This window comes from Phoxinus phoxinus (assembly GCF_949152265.1).
Source record: "Phoxinus phoxinus genome assembly, chromosome: 25".
Lineage (NCBI taxonomy): Eukaryota > Metazoa > Chordata > Actinopteri > Cypriniformes > Leuciscidae > Phoxinus > Phoxinus phoxinus.
The window spans coordinates 14,138,704-14,153,045 of record NC_136900.1 but is presented as its reverse complement, the minus strand read 5'-3'; the positions used below and the strand labels follow the sequence as shown (position 1 = coordinate 14,153,045).

The 14,342-nt window shown below is 36.4% G+C and overlaps 1 protein-coding gene across 1 annotated transcript in view; it reads right to left on the bottom strand.

Annotated features, from left to right (window-relative positions):
* Positions 1-112: 112 nt before the first annotated feature.
* Positions 113-14,342, bottom strand: part of znrf1 (zinc and ring finger 1) — a 33,633-nt gene continuing 19,403 nt past the window's right edge. The window contains exons 2-5 of the mRNA XM_079603675.1: positions 10,640-10,735; positions 4,723-4,828; positions 2,509-2,600; positions 113-1,815 (exon numbers count right to left, since the gene is read on the bottom strand). Coding sequence (XP_079459801.1) covers positions 2,543-2,600; positions 4,723-4,828; positions 10,640-10,735 — 260 coding nt within the window. The 3' untranslated portion in view covers positions 113-1,815; positions 2,509-2,542. The remainder of the gene's footprint in view (positions 1,816-2,508; positions 2,601-4,722; positions 4,829-10,639; positions 10,736-14,342) is intronic.

The following is a 14,342-nucleotide window of genomic DNA, read 5'->3' as shown; positions in this document are numbered from 1 at the left end:
TTTTGTCTCTTCTCGTTCTTTTAGAAAATCCAGTTTTTGGATTTATTTGACACTTTGGTTGTGTGTGCGCAATGGACCGATCGCCAAAAGAAAGCAACATCTGGTCTTATTTCATCTTGTTTTAATTATATGTATGATCATCATCATTATTACTCGTCCCACAGATTGCACATCAAAATCATCAGACACTTATTTGTACTTCCTAAAAACAGGCATCCGTTCATATTCCTGGAAAAAAAAGAAAAGAAAAACATACAAAATAAGAAAAGGATGGGTTTCGAGAGTGCCGAGTCACTTTCTGCAGCCCATGCTGCACAAGATAGTACTACGCTACCTGACTCTGTTTATTTGTTTGATTTGTTTTACACGGTGAGGCGAAATTGTTATCCATTGTTTTGATGGATGGTGTTTGTATGCCCTCATTTACAGGCACAAAGCAGGAAAACAAACCTCAGAAATGCTCTACTTCTATCCAACACAAAGTAATAGGTTGTCAAATATTTTCTTGCAGTTATTTTTTCTACCTTTTTCATTTTACACCTTTCGTTTTTTTAACGTTTTATTTTTTATTATTTTGTACAATTTCTGCAACATTATTTTCTAACAGTGCTTGCTGTTTACACAGTAGACGGAGGCATCCTGAAGGTTAAATATATTCCTTGTGAGGTTTCTCACTGATTTTTCAAAAATAAAAAGTAAATGCAGATCATAGAAATGATCTTGTAATAGATTCACACCAGTTTATCTGGGTTTTACATACAGTAGTGAAGCAACATTAGCTTACCAGACGCAAGCTGGTCGGTCACATACAGAAAACATGGGAAGATGGACAGAAGCTGAAATCACACACACATACACACACACACTGAATACGTACTCAAGGCTTTTACAGGGAAATTGTCCGAATATTATGGTCAGCGCTTCATATTAACTGCCCAAAAATTGCAGATGAAACTAGGAAAATAGCTTTGAGCTTCTTATTGTTTCAGAATCCATGGGGGAAAGACATCTACTGTGAATTGTAAACATTTGAAGACAGACTGAGAGTGTATTTCTCTCCGTTTATGACCGTAAACCCCCATCCCAACACACATACTGATGTCTTGGACTTCCTCTGGCACTAACAGGAAACACAATTTACACATTTCTCCGCCTGTGGACACATGATCACACACATGCACACACAGAATAAGTAAATCTACATCCACCGGCTGTCCAATACATCACTAACTAGTGAATCGGCACACAAAACTCCTCCCACAAACCAGTTATGAAACCCGCCCCCTGCCACACCCCTTATGGCCCCTCTAATCAGCATGGTTTGACTGACAGGACAGGTATGGCCTCTGGATTGGTTTGCAAAGGGTGTTCTACTTCCTACTTGTTTGCCGCCAGTGCCCTGCCCCTTTATTGCTCCGCCCTTTTTGTTGCCCCGCCCCTCTTTCCCATTTCCTTCCATCTGATTACATACACAAGGAGAGAGGACCGGGTCAAAATACAGACTGAACACACGTCGACAAGCACACGGAGCATGTAGAGGGGGCAAGAAAACGAGACGTTATCCAAAGCCAGAGATCCGGTGTTGGTGGTTGGCGTGGGGGGTCCGGTTAGCAGTTTTAGCAATCTCTAGCACAGCGCGTAGGAGATTCTGGGATGCAAGTGTTAATGACGGTGTCGGCTGGATGAACGCTTTTATTTGGTTCAGTTTTGCGATGACACATTTCCGTTTCCGTAGGTTTGACCGAATTGGTTGGTAGATTGATTGATTTGGTTATTTTTGTGTCAGGATATCCAGGTTTAGGTCCATAAAGTGCCCTACAGTGAGAGTAAAAAAAGAGACAAAGAAGGAATATAAGAATTATACTGACCCCGAGGGTGTTTTCACACTTGGTCTTGTTTTATGGAGCAGGTCTAAATGTGGTTTACTTTAAGTCAGTGGTGTGGGTAACATATAACGTGTGTGTGTATATATATATATATATATATATATATATATATATATATATATATATATATATATATATATATATATATACATCTTATATATATCTTTGTGAATGCAATTTTTCATAGTGGACTTGATAATGAAAACTTGCATATGCAGCAAATTATTATTATTATACTATAAAAGTGGTCTGATTTCTAGATCTTTGTGAATGCATTTTTTTTTATAGAGGACTCAAGTGTGAAAACTTTCATAGCAATTTTAGTTCCTTCATAATAGCGGAAGGTCATGAGACCATTAGGGTGTTTAGATGTTCATTTCACATTTACTATGTGTCTAAAAATGTGTGAATGTGTATTTATGATAAAAGCTTGTCAAAAAAGATTTATGTTGCTACTCTGGAGAATGCTTTATAAAGTCTATTCAAAAGTGGTGGTGCATTGAATTGATAAGATAGTGCTGCTAATTACAGTTTGATAAAGTAAAACATTTCAGTAAAAATTATTACTTGAAATATCAGATTATCGAGGCGTGTTTGCATGTAGGTGAATATTTGTGTTCACCTTTCTCAGTGTTAGCAGAAGTAGATGATGGAGGTCAGTCTGAAGGATGTTCAGGGCAGGAGCGGTTGATCTCAAACCAGGAGTCTATACAGCTAATGAAAAAGATGATAAAAGTGTCAGTTTAGGCTCAATTTGAATGCAATCTATGTCAGGAAAACTACATTTCCAGTAGCATATTGCTTTTGAATGATTCTACATAAGGTCTCCAAAGCAGGCACAATGAGTTTCAAGCTTCAAATAATTTGTCTGTCCTCACTAAAAGGGCAGAAACTACAGGAAATGACAAAATCACAGCCAATCTGAACATATTTGATGTTTAATATACAGCGATGTGGAGCGGGATTCTGGACTGGATATAGAAACCAAGCAAGAGTCACAAATGTCTTGCCAGTCGCAGCTGGTTCGGCCAAAAACATTAACTTAGAAGTGATAGGATTTATTGGTTGTCGCTTTTTTGCGTCTCGCCTGGTTAGGACTGAGCTTATAACTTGCTTGTGGCAAATTTGTTTGATTGCAAAAGAACACCAGCCAGCCAATCGGTTCACTTTTCAAGGTGTCTGCGGTTTCAGACCTATGCGTGAGTGTGCTATTCAATAGCCAGAACCTCCTGCTGAGACACCATACAGACATCAAATGTCAATCATATAGTTACATAATCACATAATTATATATAGCACATGACAAGGTTTGTGTTTCATGTTCAGCAAAAAAAAAAAAAAAAAAAAAGTAGAATGTTAATTCTCAGGTAATTTGTCATTCATTTGACCAACGAAAAGCTAACATTTTCTGTCATGTTTAAAGAAAACCTACGATGCCCTTTTACAAAGTCTTGATTTTTTTTTTGGGGGGGGTTTGGAGGTCTGCTAGAATAGGTTTTCATGCTTGAATATTTTTTTTTTTTCACATATTTTACATGGTTGCAGCTCCTCTCTTCCCAGTCTGTCAGTAACACTTTAGGTGTGTTCGACTTCGGCTGGATGTAACCGATCGCAGAGATGCCGCTTGCAGTCGGGGGGGAGCTGAAAACGGAGACGGGAAGTTGGACACTTTCTGCTTCCTGGTGTGACGCTTGTGTGGTGTTTGCCTACTTTATCACAGATGAAGTGAATAAAATTCAATATATTTGTCAAATACACAAAAGTTGTCATTCAATACTTTATGTAGTGCTTACTGTACATCTGTTTGTACAAGAATAAAGTTCAACATAAGCCTGAACTTATTATTCAATTGCAATACCATTGAAGTGGGTCTGTTTTTTTTAAAATAAGTTTTATTTCGATAAAACTATCGAAATAAGTTAGTTATTTAAGTTAGTTAACTTTAAATAAGTTTTATTTTGATAAACATGACATTATAACATCGCGTCTACATGAAAAGAGCTTTTACTGTTACAATAACACTTGTTTGTGAGCATTAGCATAACTTAAGGTGTCAGAATAAACATGAAACGCATGTGATCGCAGTCATGCGGTTGATCCGCCCAATCGTGAAACAGCGTTGTCGTCATCAGAGCCTGTGCAGCCGCTCTGGAGAAGCTGCGCAGAATGAACAAGCGTCTGTTCTTGAATCGCTCTCGCGGTATTTTGATGCCATACGTCACAGTGACGTGGCGTCGGCGCTGTCTCAAGTCAGACGCCCATCGGTCTGTCCAGCGCTGCATGAAGTTTAGATCCTGTCTTTATGAAGCTCCTCCTCCCGAAAAGTGCAATGTGCTCTGATTGGTTGTCTGGACCAGTGTGCTGTGATAGGTCGACCGTTTTGGAAATGCCACAACTCTTACCATAGCCATGAGTTTCAACACACTACTAACTTACTCAACCAGGCTTTTTTTTTTGCGTGTGCCTTGAGCGGGAATGATTCAAATGAGGACTCGTGACATGAACGTTCCCAGAAGAACACTCAAGACTACATTCAAGGCGTTTCAGGGAGTTCAAAAACAGTGCTTACTGATATAGAGAATAACTCCCTTTGGAGTGACTTTGTGAGACCTTTTTCATGCTCAAACAGCAACATTACACACTAAAAAGAGTTGGAAATGTAAAAAAGCATAATAGGTCCTCTTTAAGATTAGACCAACATAGGTTCGACACAAGGAGGTTTGTCATTATCACAAACATTTTATTGGTAGTTATGTTGATTCAAATATAGTATATGAATTGTTCAATATGCAATGATGATTTAGAGGTATAGTAGAGAGAACAGTTTTTTGCTCACCTTTTGTGATAGATACAGAGGCACGGCAGTCTAGCGATGGTGTCTCCTTGCTGTAGCTCCTCGAGACATATTACACATTCTCCTGCGTCTCTTGACAACACGTCATCTATAACATACACAAGCATTTCATTCTAAATACAAATCGTATACATAATCCTTATGTAGGCACATTTGCAGTACCAACAACTGTTTTCTGAATGGGATGTTTGGCTCTGCAGATTCATGAAAACATCCTCTCTATCATTCAAAACGTCTTGTTTGCCAGCAGGGGGCAGCGGAGAGTAAAGACGCATGAAATGCAGAGTACAGTGTTCCTCTACTTTCTCACTCACGGTATGGCGGCTGGTTAAGCGAGGTGGGCTGGCAGTTAGCATAACTAGTAGTTAAAGACAGTTACTCATGCTTCTGTATGCATGTTTGTGGTGGAGATGGCGACGAGGTGTGAACTCATTTTCTGCTAATAGCTCAAGGGCAACAACCAACACGATTTGACTTGCATGCCCAAACCGGCCTAGTGACTCACACAAACAAACACATGCACCGTCCTCAGCCTGTTTTGGTTTCCAGTAAAAGTCTTCTTCGCAGGAAATGCGCCTGAAAACGAAACGGGCCACTTCCTTTCCTGTAACGTGCGCAGCTTCCCCTGGAAACACCTGTGTTGGAGTGTGTGTAAAGGTGAAGACTGTGTGGTAAACACTGACAGAAGGTTAGAGAATCATGACAGGATAATGGAGTTTGTGTGAATGCAAGATGTTGATTGAGGGTTAACCCACTTTCCCAGAATGCTTTATGAATCTCGTACTACAGAGGTACAATACCAGCACCTGAAAGACGTGACGCAAATCGGTTTGTGCCGTTTCCTCTTGAATGGTTTTTTGGTATAACGAGTTTTGTATTCAGGTTTTCTATTTCAGTTTAGTTGTTTGTAATGATTTAATGGATAGTCTGTTTATATCTATTAATACTTAATAACATATGCAATAACGAATCAACTAGTATGGCCAATCACTTGCATTGCTGAAAAAGCAATGGTGAAGAAGGGAAGATGGAGATCCATTGTTTTGTGTGCAGGGAGCAGGCAGACGGGACAAAAGATTGATTGCAGTTTAGAGAGGATGTGATGGAGGGTGAGGGAACGACACGGGGTGGAAAGCAAGAAGAGGTGAGCTGGGAAAAACAGGAGATGATGGCGGGAATGAATAGAGAACAGACATATGCTCCAAATACAAATCAGCTAAGCAGAATCGATGGAGAATGGGACAACATGCTACATTTCTTCAAAGTTAGGCTGAGAATAAACTTATAATTATAAGTATATATAACATTAATGTTGAAAAACAAGTTAAATATTATTACAATGTAAAATATCTGTTTATTTAGTCATATTTTAAAATGTATTCCTGTGATGCAAAGCTGAATTTTCAGCATCATTACTCCAGTCTTCCGTGTCACGTCATTCAGAAATCATTCTAAAATGCTGATTTGCTGCTCAAGAAACATATTATTATCAATGTTGAAAACAGTTTTGGTGGTTAATATTTTTGTGGAAAACATGATTAAAAAAATAATGTTCCGGATTCCATTCCATTCCGGATTCTTTGATGCACAAAGTTCAACAGAACAGGTTTTTATTAGATATAGAAATATTTTGTAAAATTATAAATGTCTTTTCTGTCACTTTTACGCTGTTTAATGCATCCTTCTTTAAAAAAACCCCCAACAACCTAAAAACTGAATAGTAGTGTATATATACTGTTAGTATATTATAGTAAAAACTAAAAAGTATTTCAAATAATCAAATAATTATAAATGTATCCCATAATTAAAATAATATATATACTTAGAATAATTGTCTCACTTAGACTTTTGCTTTAAACATTACTTTTGACAAAAAAATAATACTAATAAAAAGTTAGTATTAGAATAATTTTAATAAAAAATAAAGATACAACCAATCAGAAATAAGTATTAACGTTGACATTACTTTTTGTGTGCTCTTATTTAAGATAAATGTATTAATTAATATTTTTAAAAAGTTGTTTTTTTTAGTTACAATTGCCTTCAACCCAATCAACTTACAACTGTAACACTCTGAGATCTTTTATATAATTCAATATTATATTTCTTATTTATGCTACAAATTAATTACACAGTTACATTTTACTTACAGTGACAGTTATTTTTTGGACATACAAATGTTTCTAGAAATCAAAATATGTCAGGTAGATGTGTAATAGTCTGTGAGTTATAAAGGAACAAATTGCAATTATTCTAGCTCCTCAAAAATCCTCAAGCGCTTGCACAATTTTCCAGATGCTGGTCTCGGCAAACCAAACACACTATCCCCACACACACACACACACATCCCTGGACGACAGCAGGACACACACCCTCCTGCACTTGAGCTTGTTATCCTCTTAGGGCCGATGACTTCAGCAGCTCAGAGGAGCTGCACTAGTTTACAGGAATGGACAGGTGTGTGTGAGAGAGAGATCAGTCGTATCAGTCGTTAGGCCTTTTAGTTCAAGTTGTTGGTAATCATGTTCCCCATTCTTTCTGCTGGATAGCAGTCAATTTGTGTCTAGGCTTTTCGGTTCAGTCCGTGAAATGGTAACGCTATTACTTTGATAGCAGTTTTGTGAGTGAGAGTGTGTGTTTTACACTCCGAAGGGCCCATGTGAGCTGACCAGTGAGTCTTTCCCAAGCCAGGACTATGCATGATGATATTTTAATACCTGCTGTTAAATTTAGCTCTCAGATGGGGAGGGGGATGAGAGAGAGTTTTTCAGAGGACAGAATAACATTTCTACTACACCATTTTTTCTATCTAGATCTATCTATCTATCTATCTATCTATCTATCTATCTATCTATCTATCTATCTATCTATCTATCTATCTATCTATCTATCTATCTATCTATCTATCTATCTATCTATCTATCTATCTATCTATCTATCCATATATCTATCTATATGTCTGTCTGTCTGTCAATCTATCTATCTGTCAATCTATCTATCTGTCAATCTATCTATCTGTCAATCTATCTATCTGTCAATCCATCCATCCATCCATCCATCCATCCATCCGTCTGTCTGTCTGTCTCTCTATCTCTCTCTCTGTCAATCTATCTATCTGTCAATCTATCCATCCATCCATCCATCCATCTGTCTGTCTGTCAATCTATCTGTCGATCTATCTATCTGTCGATCTATCTATCTGTCCATCCATCCATCCATCCATCCATCCATCCATCCATCCATCCATCTATCTGTCTGTCTTTCTGTCTGTCTGTCAATCTATCTGTCGATCTATCTATCTGTCGATCTATCTATCTGTCGATCTATCTATCTGTCGATCTATCTATCTGTCGATCTATCTATCTATCTATCTGTCTGTCTGTCTGTCAAGATTCCTCCATCAAATACAATCTGGCCTAACATGCCATTTAAAAAATGTTTTTGATAAAACAATTTTATAATTATGATTTGATTTTCAAAATGACTTGCAGTTTAGTGAGTTGTTCACTTCAAACACGTTAACACTTTCCTCTTCAGTGGTTGAGCGAATTCAAAGAGTAAGCTTTTAACTCAGAATTATACGGAACATCAAAAAAGTATTTTGCCATCTGCTGACAGGAAACACCCTCAACTCTAATACCATCTCATCTAAAGGTAAAACATGTATTAGTTCAGGGTTAGTCCAATGTTACATCTAGCATTAGTCCAGGGTTATCTCCCTGCCTGGATCAATACGGTGGATTTGAGTTCAGAGAAATGGAGGGCTGGCGGGCACAAACCGTCGCGTCAAAAGGCGAGCAAAGTGTACATACTGCATTCATAGAGAGCGGGTTTTACAGTGAGCAGATCTGCTGACGTGTGACTGTCACTGGCTGCAGTTGACAATGGGACAGAGTGCAGATTAGCTGCAGTGTGTTCTGGTGTGTTAATGTCACTAACTTGAACATGGTGGGGTCAGTAAGTGACAAAATGATAAAACAAGGTATTAAATAGAAGAAAAACTAATTAACATGCAAGAAAAGCAAGAGTTCTTTCTGTTTACACATGGTTATTATTGTTAACTAAAACCATATTTTTTATCATTACTTCAAATAAAATAGACTGAAGTAAAAAAATGAAATAAAAAGTAAACGTCTCTAATTTCAGCTAAATAAACGCATTTTCATTTCATTTAGGCTACGATGAACTAAAATAACAAAAAATAAATAGACAAAAAAATTATATCTAAACTAAACTTTGACACTCTGAGAGCGTTCAAACAAACAGGAACGAGAGCGTTTGAAAGCAGCGTCTATCAGTGGAAATGCTGGTACCGTCAACTTCTTTTAGTACCAACTGGAACCGGTACCAGTACGTTTGACAACCCTAATAACCTGTATTAATGTACTTTTAAAGGTACAGTAACAAAACCTTCAAAAGTTCAAAACCTTTTTGCTCAATTAAGTATTGACAAAATTACTAACTAAAAGGAATTAAATGAACATATTAAAAACATACACATGTTTTTGTGAAGAAAGATGATGTCACACCGGTAACAATGAGATGCATCACTACTGGTCACATGATTTAGCTCAAGCTGAGCTGGACAGCTGTCCCTCAGTCAGACGTCCATCCAACCCAACACAGCTGTTACAAGCAGAGAGCAATGTCATCGGGTCACTACAGCGGCATGTGTGCCACCTTCCAGCAAAGCTGCACTTGACAGACTGATCCAAAAGCTCACAGAACCAATAGTGAGCTAGTATTGCTTGTCAATGTATCGCCATCGCTCCTTCTTGAAATTATAGAATTCTTTAAAAACTAATTTAGATGAAAAAAAATAAGATACAAAATAATACAACAAATTTTTATTTTAAGATTAAGATAATAGAAACATTCAATTAAATACAATTGATTAAAAAAATACAATTTCAATACATTTTTATATGAAAATAACATTTATTTAGTAAAATAAAAAATCTAAATTATTTTTATATAAGACAAAAGGTTTAGATTAAAATTAATTTAAAATTGCTTATACAAGATAAAAAAATAACAGAATTGATTTGTTAAATAAGATAATAAAAATAATAAAAAAATACGATTATATATATATATACACATACATATTAAATGTTACAAGTCAGCCCATTTGAACGAAAGACTTTATATTAATTAACCAAAACATCAAATATCAAATGTAATCAAAGTTGACCTCATTCCTTAAAAAATTGCTGCATTTAATTGAACACATTATTCTAAATAAGAAAATTGTTCATATAATCTATATAAAAATGTTTTCTCTGTTTCTGAAACAAGCTTTTGTCTGATGTAACCATTGGAAAAATAATATTAATATTATTTAATAATATAGCCTAACATTTAACTTTTGCATGATTGATGAAAGAATTCAATGAAAACCCAATGAAAAAGAAATCAAATATCATTCGGTTTTACTCGGATATCCATCATATGATATTACAGAAGTTAAATGTGATGCAAATTAAGAGAATATGACCAGTAACATCAAACATGGCTGGAATAAAAATCAATAGAGGAATATTTTGAAAGAAAAATACTATAATTTGACAGCCTACAGATTATTTGAAACTGCAAATGAGAGTGATGGAGGAAGAAAGAAAGAAAAGCAAAGCAAGGAAAAATGGATGACAAATGTCATATATAGTGGTAACCTTGGTTTCCCACGGCAAAACAGAAAAAGAGAGAGAGGCCGACCTAGATTAATGGGTCATCCACAGTTCACAGACTCTTTTCAGCCCCAGAATAGAATCAAACAAGAATGAAATGGAGAATGAAAGGATAAACTGATTCAAAAAGGAGAATAGAGAATAGTTGTGGAGAATAGAGATCAGTTTTTGAGCAGTAAAACGTGCAGGAATAACAGGAGGGCGTGTCTTACCGTTGTAGGAGAGGCGGGGCTTGCTCAGACACATGATGAAGTGAACCTCCATCTCATTGGATGCCACTGATTTGGAGCAGACAGGACACTTAAATCCTGGAGAGGAAAGAGGAAACCGCATCGTCAGAACTCTTGAACCGTCAAGAATCAGCTGTGCCAGTGATGCAGCCGTCTGATGACTGCCAATGCCATAATCCTGCGCAACATGTCGTGTTCCTATCGGCCTGCTGCAAATGCATTAGCTCGGCTGTTGGTCAGTTTGTTGACACAAAGCTTTTTTAACTTAAACTTACACTTTACAAACATACATCAATGTCACTTGTTCACCAGTGTCATTATCACATTTTTTGATAGAAGACCCTTATGCTTACCAAGGATGCATTTATTTAATGAGAACTACATTCAATCTGTACAATTATTAAATATGATTAGAATTTAAAATAATTAAATACAATTTTCTTTATTTATTTATTTTCAAATGTAATTTTTCTCCTGTGATGCAAAGCTGAATTTTCAGCATCATTACTCCAGTCTTCAGTTTCACACGATCCTTCAGAAATCACTGATTTGCTGCTTAAGAAACATTTCTTATTATTTTCAATGTTGAAAACAGTTGAGCTGCTTAATATTTTTGTGAAAACCATTTTTTCCCTCTCATAAGTAGAAAATTCAAAAACAGCATTTGTTTGAAATAGATTTTTTGTAACATTACAAATGTGTTTACTGTTAACTTCAATTTAATGCATCCTCTATGAAAAAAGCATTCAGTTCTTTAATAAACAACAACATATGAATGGTAGTGTATATTAAAAATAAAATGATAAGAAATGTAGGCTTCACAACATACTGTAATAATCTACAGTATGAAAAATGGATATCAAATCTTAATGTTTAACAGTGTTATTTAATTACATGATGGAAGGTCATCTAAATGTAAAAATATTGGAAATGAGTATTGCACAATGAAATATTCAACAGCGACCAATGGCGATAAATTAATAAATATCGGCTGATATATACAGATATTTATATTATATTTAAATTTGCCTTCAAATATGTTTTGTATTGCAATGTCCATACAGTTTAGAGTAATATAATATGCTTTAATAGTATAAAATAATCCAGAAAACAGTAGCAAGAAACATGGATCATTTTTGTTGTCACATTTTATAGACCTCTATACAGATCAACAATAAAAATGGTCACGAAATGTAACTATTTAGACAGTTGGAATCCCTGACTAGTCCATACCATTATGTGATAAAGCGCAACACTAGCATCAAATCAACAACCAAAGGGAGCATCCGCTAACATCCTGTCCCTCTGACATCAACCGAAGGCCCAGAGGGGAAGATAGAAAGAGAGAGCCATTCACACATTGAATCTCATCCCACTGAGCCGGGCTGTGTCCTTCATAAACACAGACGCAGCGGCAGGTCATTGAGGCTCTGTTTGGCACCGCACATCCCACCGTGATGCCCAAAGTCCTTGTTTTGAACAGACAGCAAAGCCTACGGGCCTTTTCGCAAGATTCGTGTCAACGTTTCCCAATGCATTGAACTCTAGGGTGAGAAGTGGCAAGCAAAGGTGTTGTTCCTTACCAGACTTTGATGAATTAATTCACGTTCACCAACTATTTGAAAAGTTGCCACGTCAGCATGGCTTATAAAAAGCAGGCTGGTGAGTTTGGGGGCTTTTATTGGAGAAGGTGCAGGTGTGGTTTTGAAACTGTACTGTACATGAGGGCCTGACCTGGCAGAAAAGGCTCAAAACTGTACAACTCCCTGGTGGATACTACAAGTTGCTTGCAGTATTCTCAAGTTTAGGAAAGAGCACTGAAGAGGAAGCCGTTTAATAATTGCCAGGAGGGTGGATTTTAGAAGTTGTAAACATAAGGGAAAATCCTGATTGGATTTCCGCCGAGAGAATCTCTCTTTGTTCAAGATGTGGAGCCTTGGTTTGAGAGGGGCATTGTAATTAATGCAACTTTTACACCATTTCAGTGCTTACTGTATGTTGATCATTATTTAGGGTGAAGACAGGTTGTTTGCCCTGTAGGAGCAGCTTAAAACTTAGGCTGGATAAGACCTCTGGTTAACTTTAGAATTTTGCTGATATTTCTGTTTTAAATGAGGTAGAAATAAGCAATAGCATTACAGAAAAATAGTTCATCCAATTAGGAAAATTCTGTCTTTAATTATTCAAGCCTGTTTTGATGAAAAGACAATAGTCTTGGAATCATCAGTACTGAAAAGCACAAATCAATAAGTAATGCTTTGCATTATATGCCAAGCATGTTTATGAAGATATGGAGTGACATAATAGTATGATTTCCAGTTTTGGTGCAAATGTTCTTATTGTGAAGAAAAAAATAGTTAACGTAAATTTGTAAAGAAAATGTATTTTAAAAATAAAAATAAAAATAAATGTAGGCTACACTACCATTCAAAAGTTTGAAATTCAATAAATTTATAATTTATGTTACAAATGATTTCTATTTTAAATAAATGCTTTTTTTTGCACTTTATATTCATTAAAAAGTGTCCACAAAAAATATTAAACAGTACAACTGTTTTCAACATTGTTAATAATAATTTGTTTGAACATGAGACTTTTTTTTAAAAACATAAAAAAAATCTCAAAGACCCCAAACTTTTGAACGGTAAATATGTAAATAAAAATTTGCTAAAAATGTGGTAGGGCCAGTGAAAATGTTGCCAGGTCAAGCAAAAATCGAATTTATTATCCTGATGGGAAAAGTTTCTTCAAAAGTGTTTACTCTTTGTGTTAAACAGGAAGAAAAAACAGCAAATGAGTTTGGAACAACATAAGGATGAGTAAGAGATGAATAATTTTGGGTGAACTTCAGTAAAAGAAAGCAGGTGCAGACAGTCTAATGAACAAAAGCTATGCCAGAAAGTGAGACAGAATAAGAATCCAACCAGAGCCAAAATGCAAAGTCAGTAAAAACACGGCACAAAGTTATAGGGCTGAAGACAGTCCCATCTGTCAATATAACCCAGGTTCGATACTCTCCACGTAACTCTAGAGCAGGGACGGTTCTAGGAGCTTAGCCCTAAGTGGGAATGTGTAGCAAGAGACCATTCCTAAGTGGTGCCTCTTTGTAAATTGGCACCACTATATTACTATATCGTAAGTCAAAAGTACTGGTACCAAGTCAATATAAACACTTTATAAATTATATAATATACCAGTTTTTCTGCAGTACAGTTCAAATTGGTATATATTTGCTACTGTTAGACTAACTATCATTAGTATCATTACACACACGAATTTTTTTTTTATTCTGGCCTGGTCGGATCACAGTAAAAGCTAATACTATAATAATAATTTTTTGTGTCTGAGAGGCGGCTTTCTGTGTGCGCACAGCTATAACAGCGCGCAAGTACCGAATTAAGTTACTTTCACTGCGTCTTGCACTTAAATGGCTTAAAATCACTTGATTGTGAAAAGAAACGTGAAAATTATAAACTTACTTGAAGCAATACTGGCCTGATCTTTCAGACAGGTGATTATAGTTTTAGGGGTATTGAGACGACAGACAGGGGGCTAAAGCCCCCTACAAACGGGCTAGAACCGCCCCTGCTCAAGAGTGCGTCTTCACTTTAGCACACACCCCAACCTCTAAATCCCACCCCAGGAACCCATGATGATGCCTGACCCAGTTTTCCCTAGGCTGCTA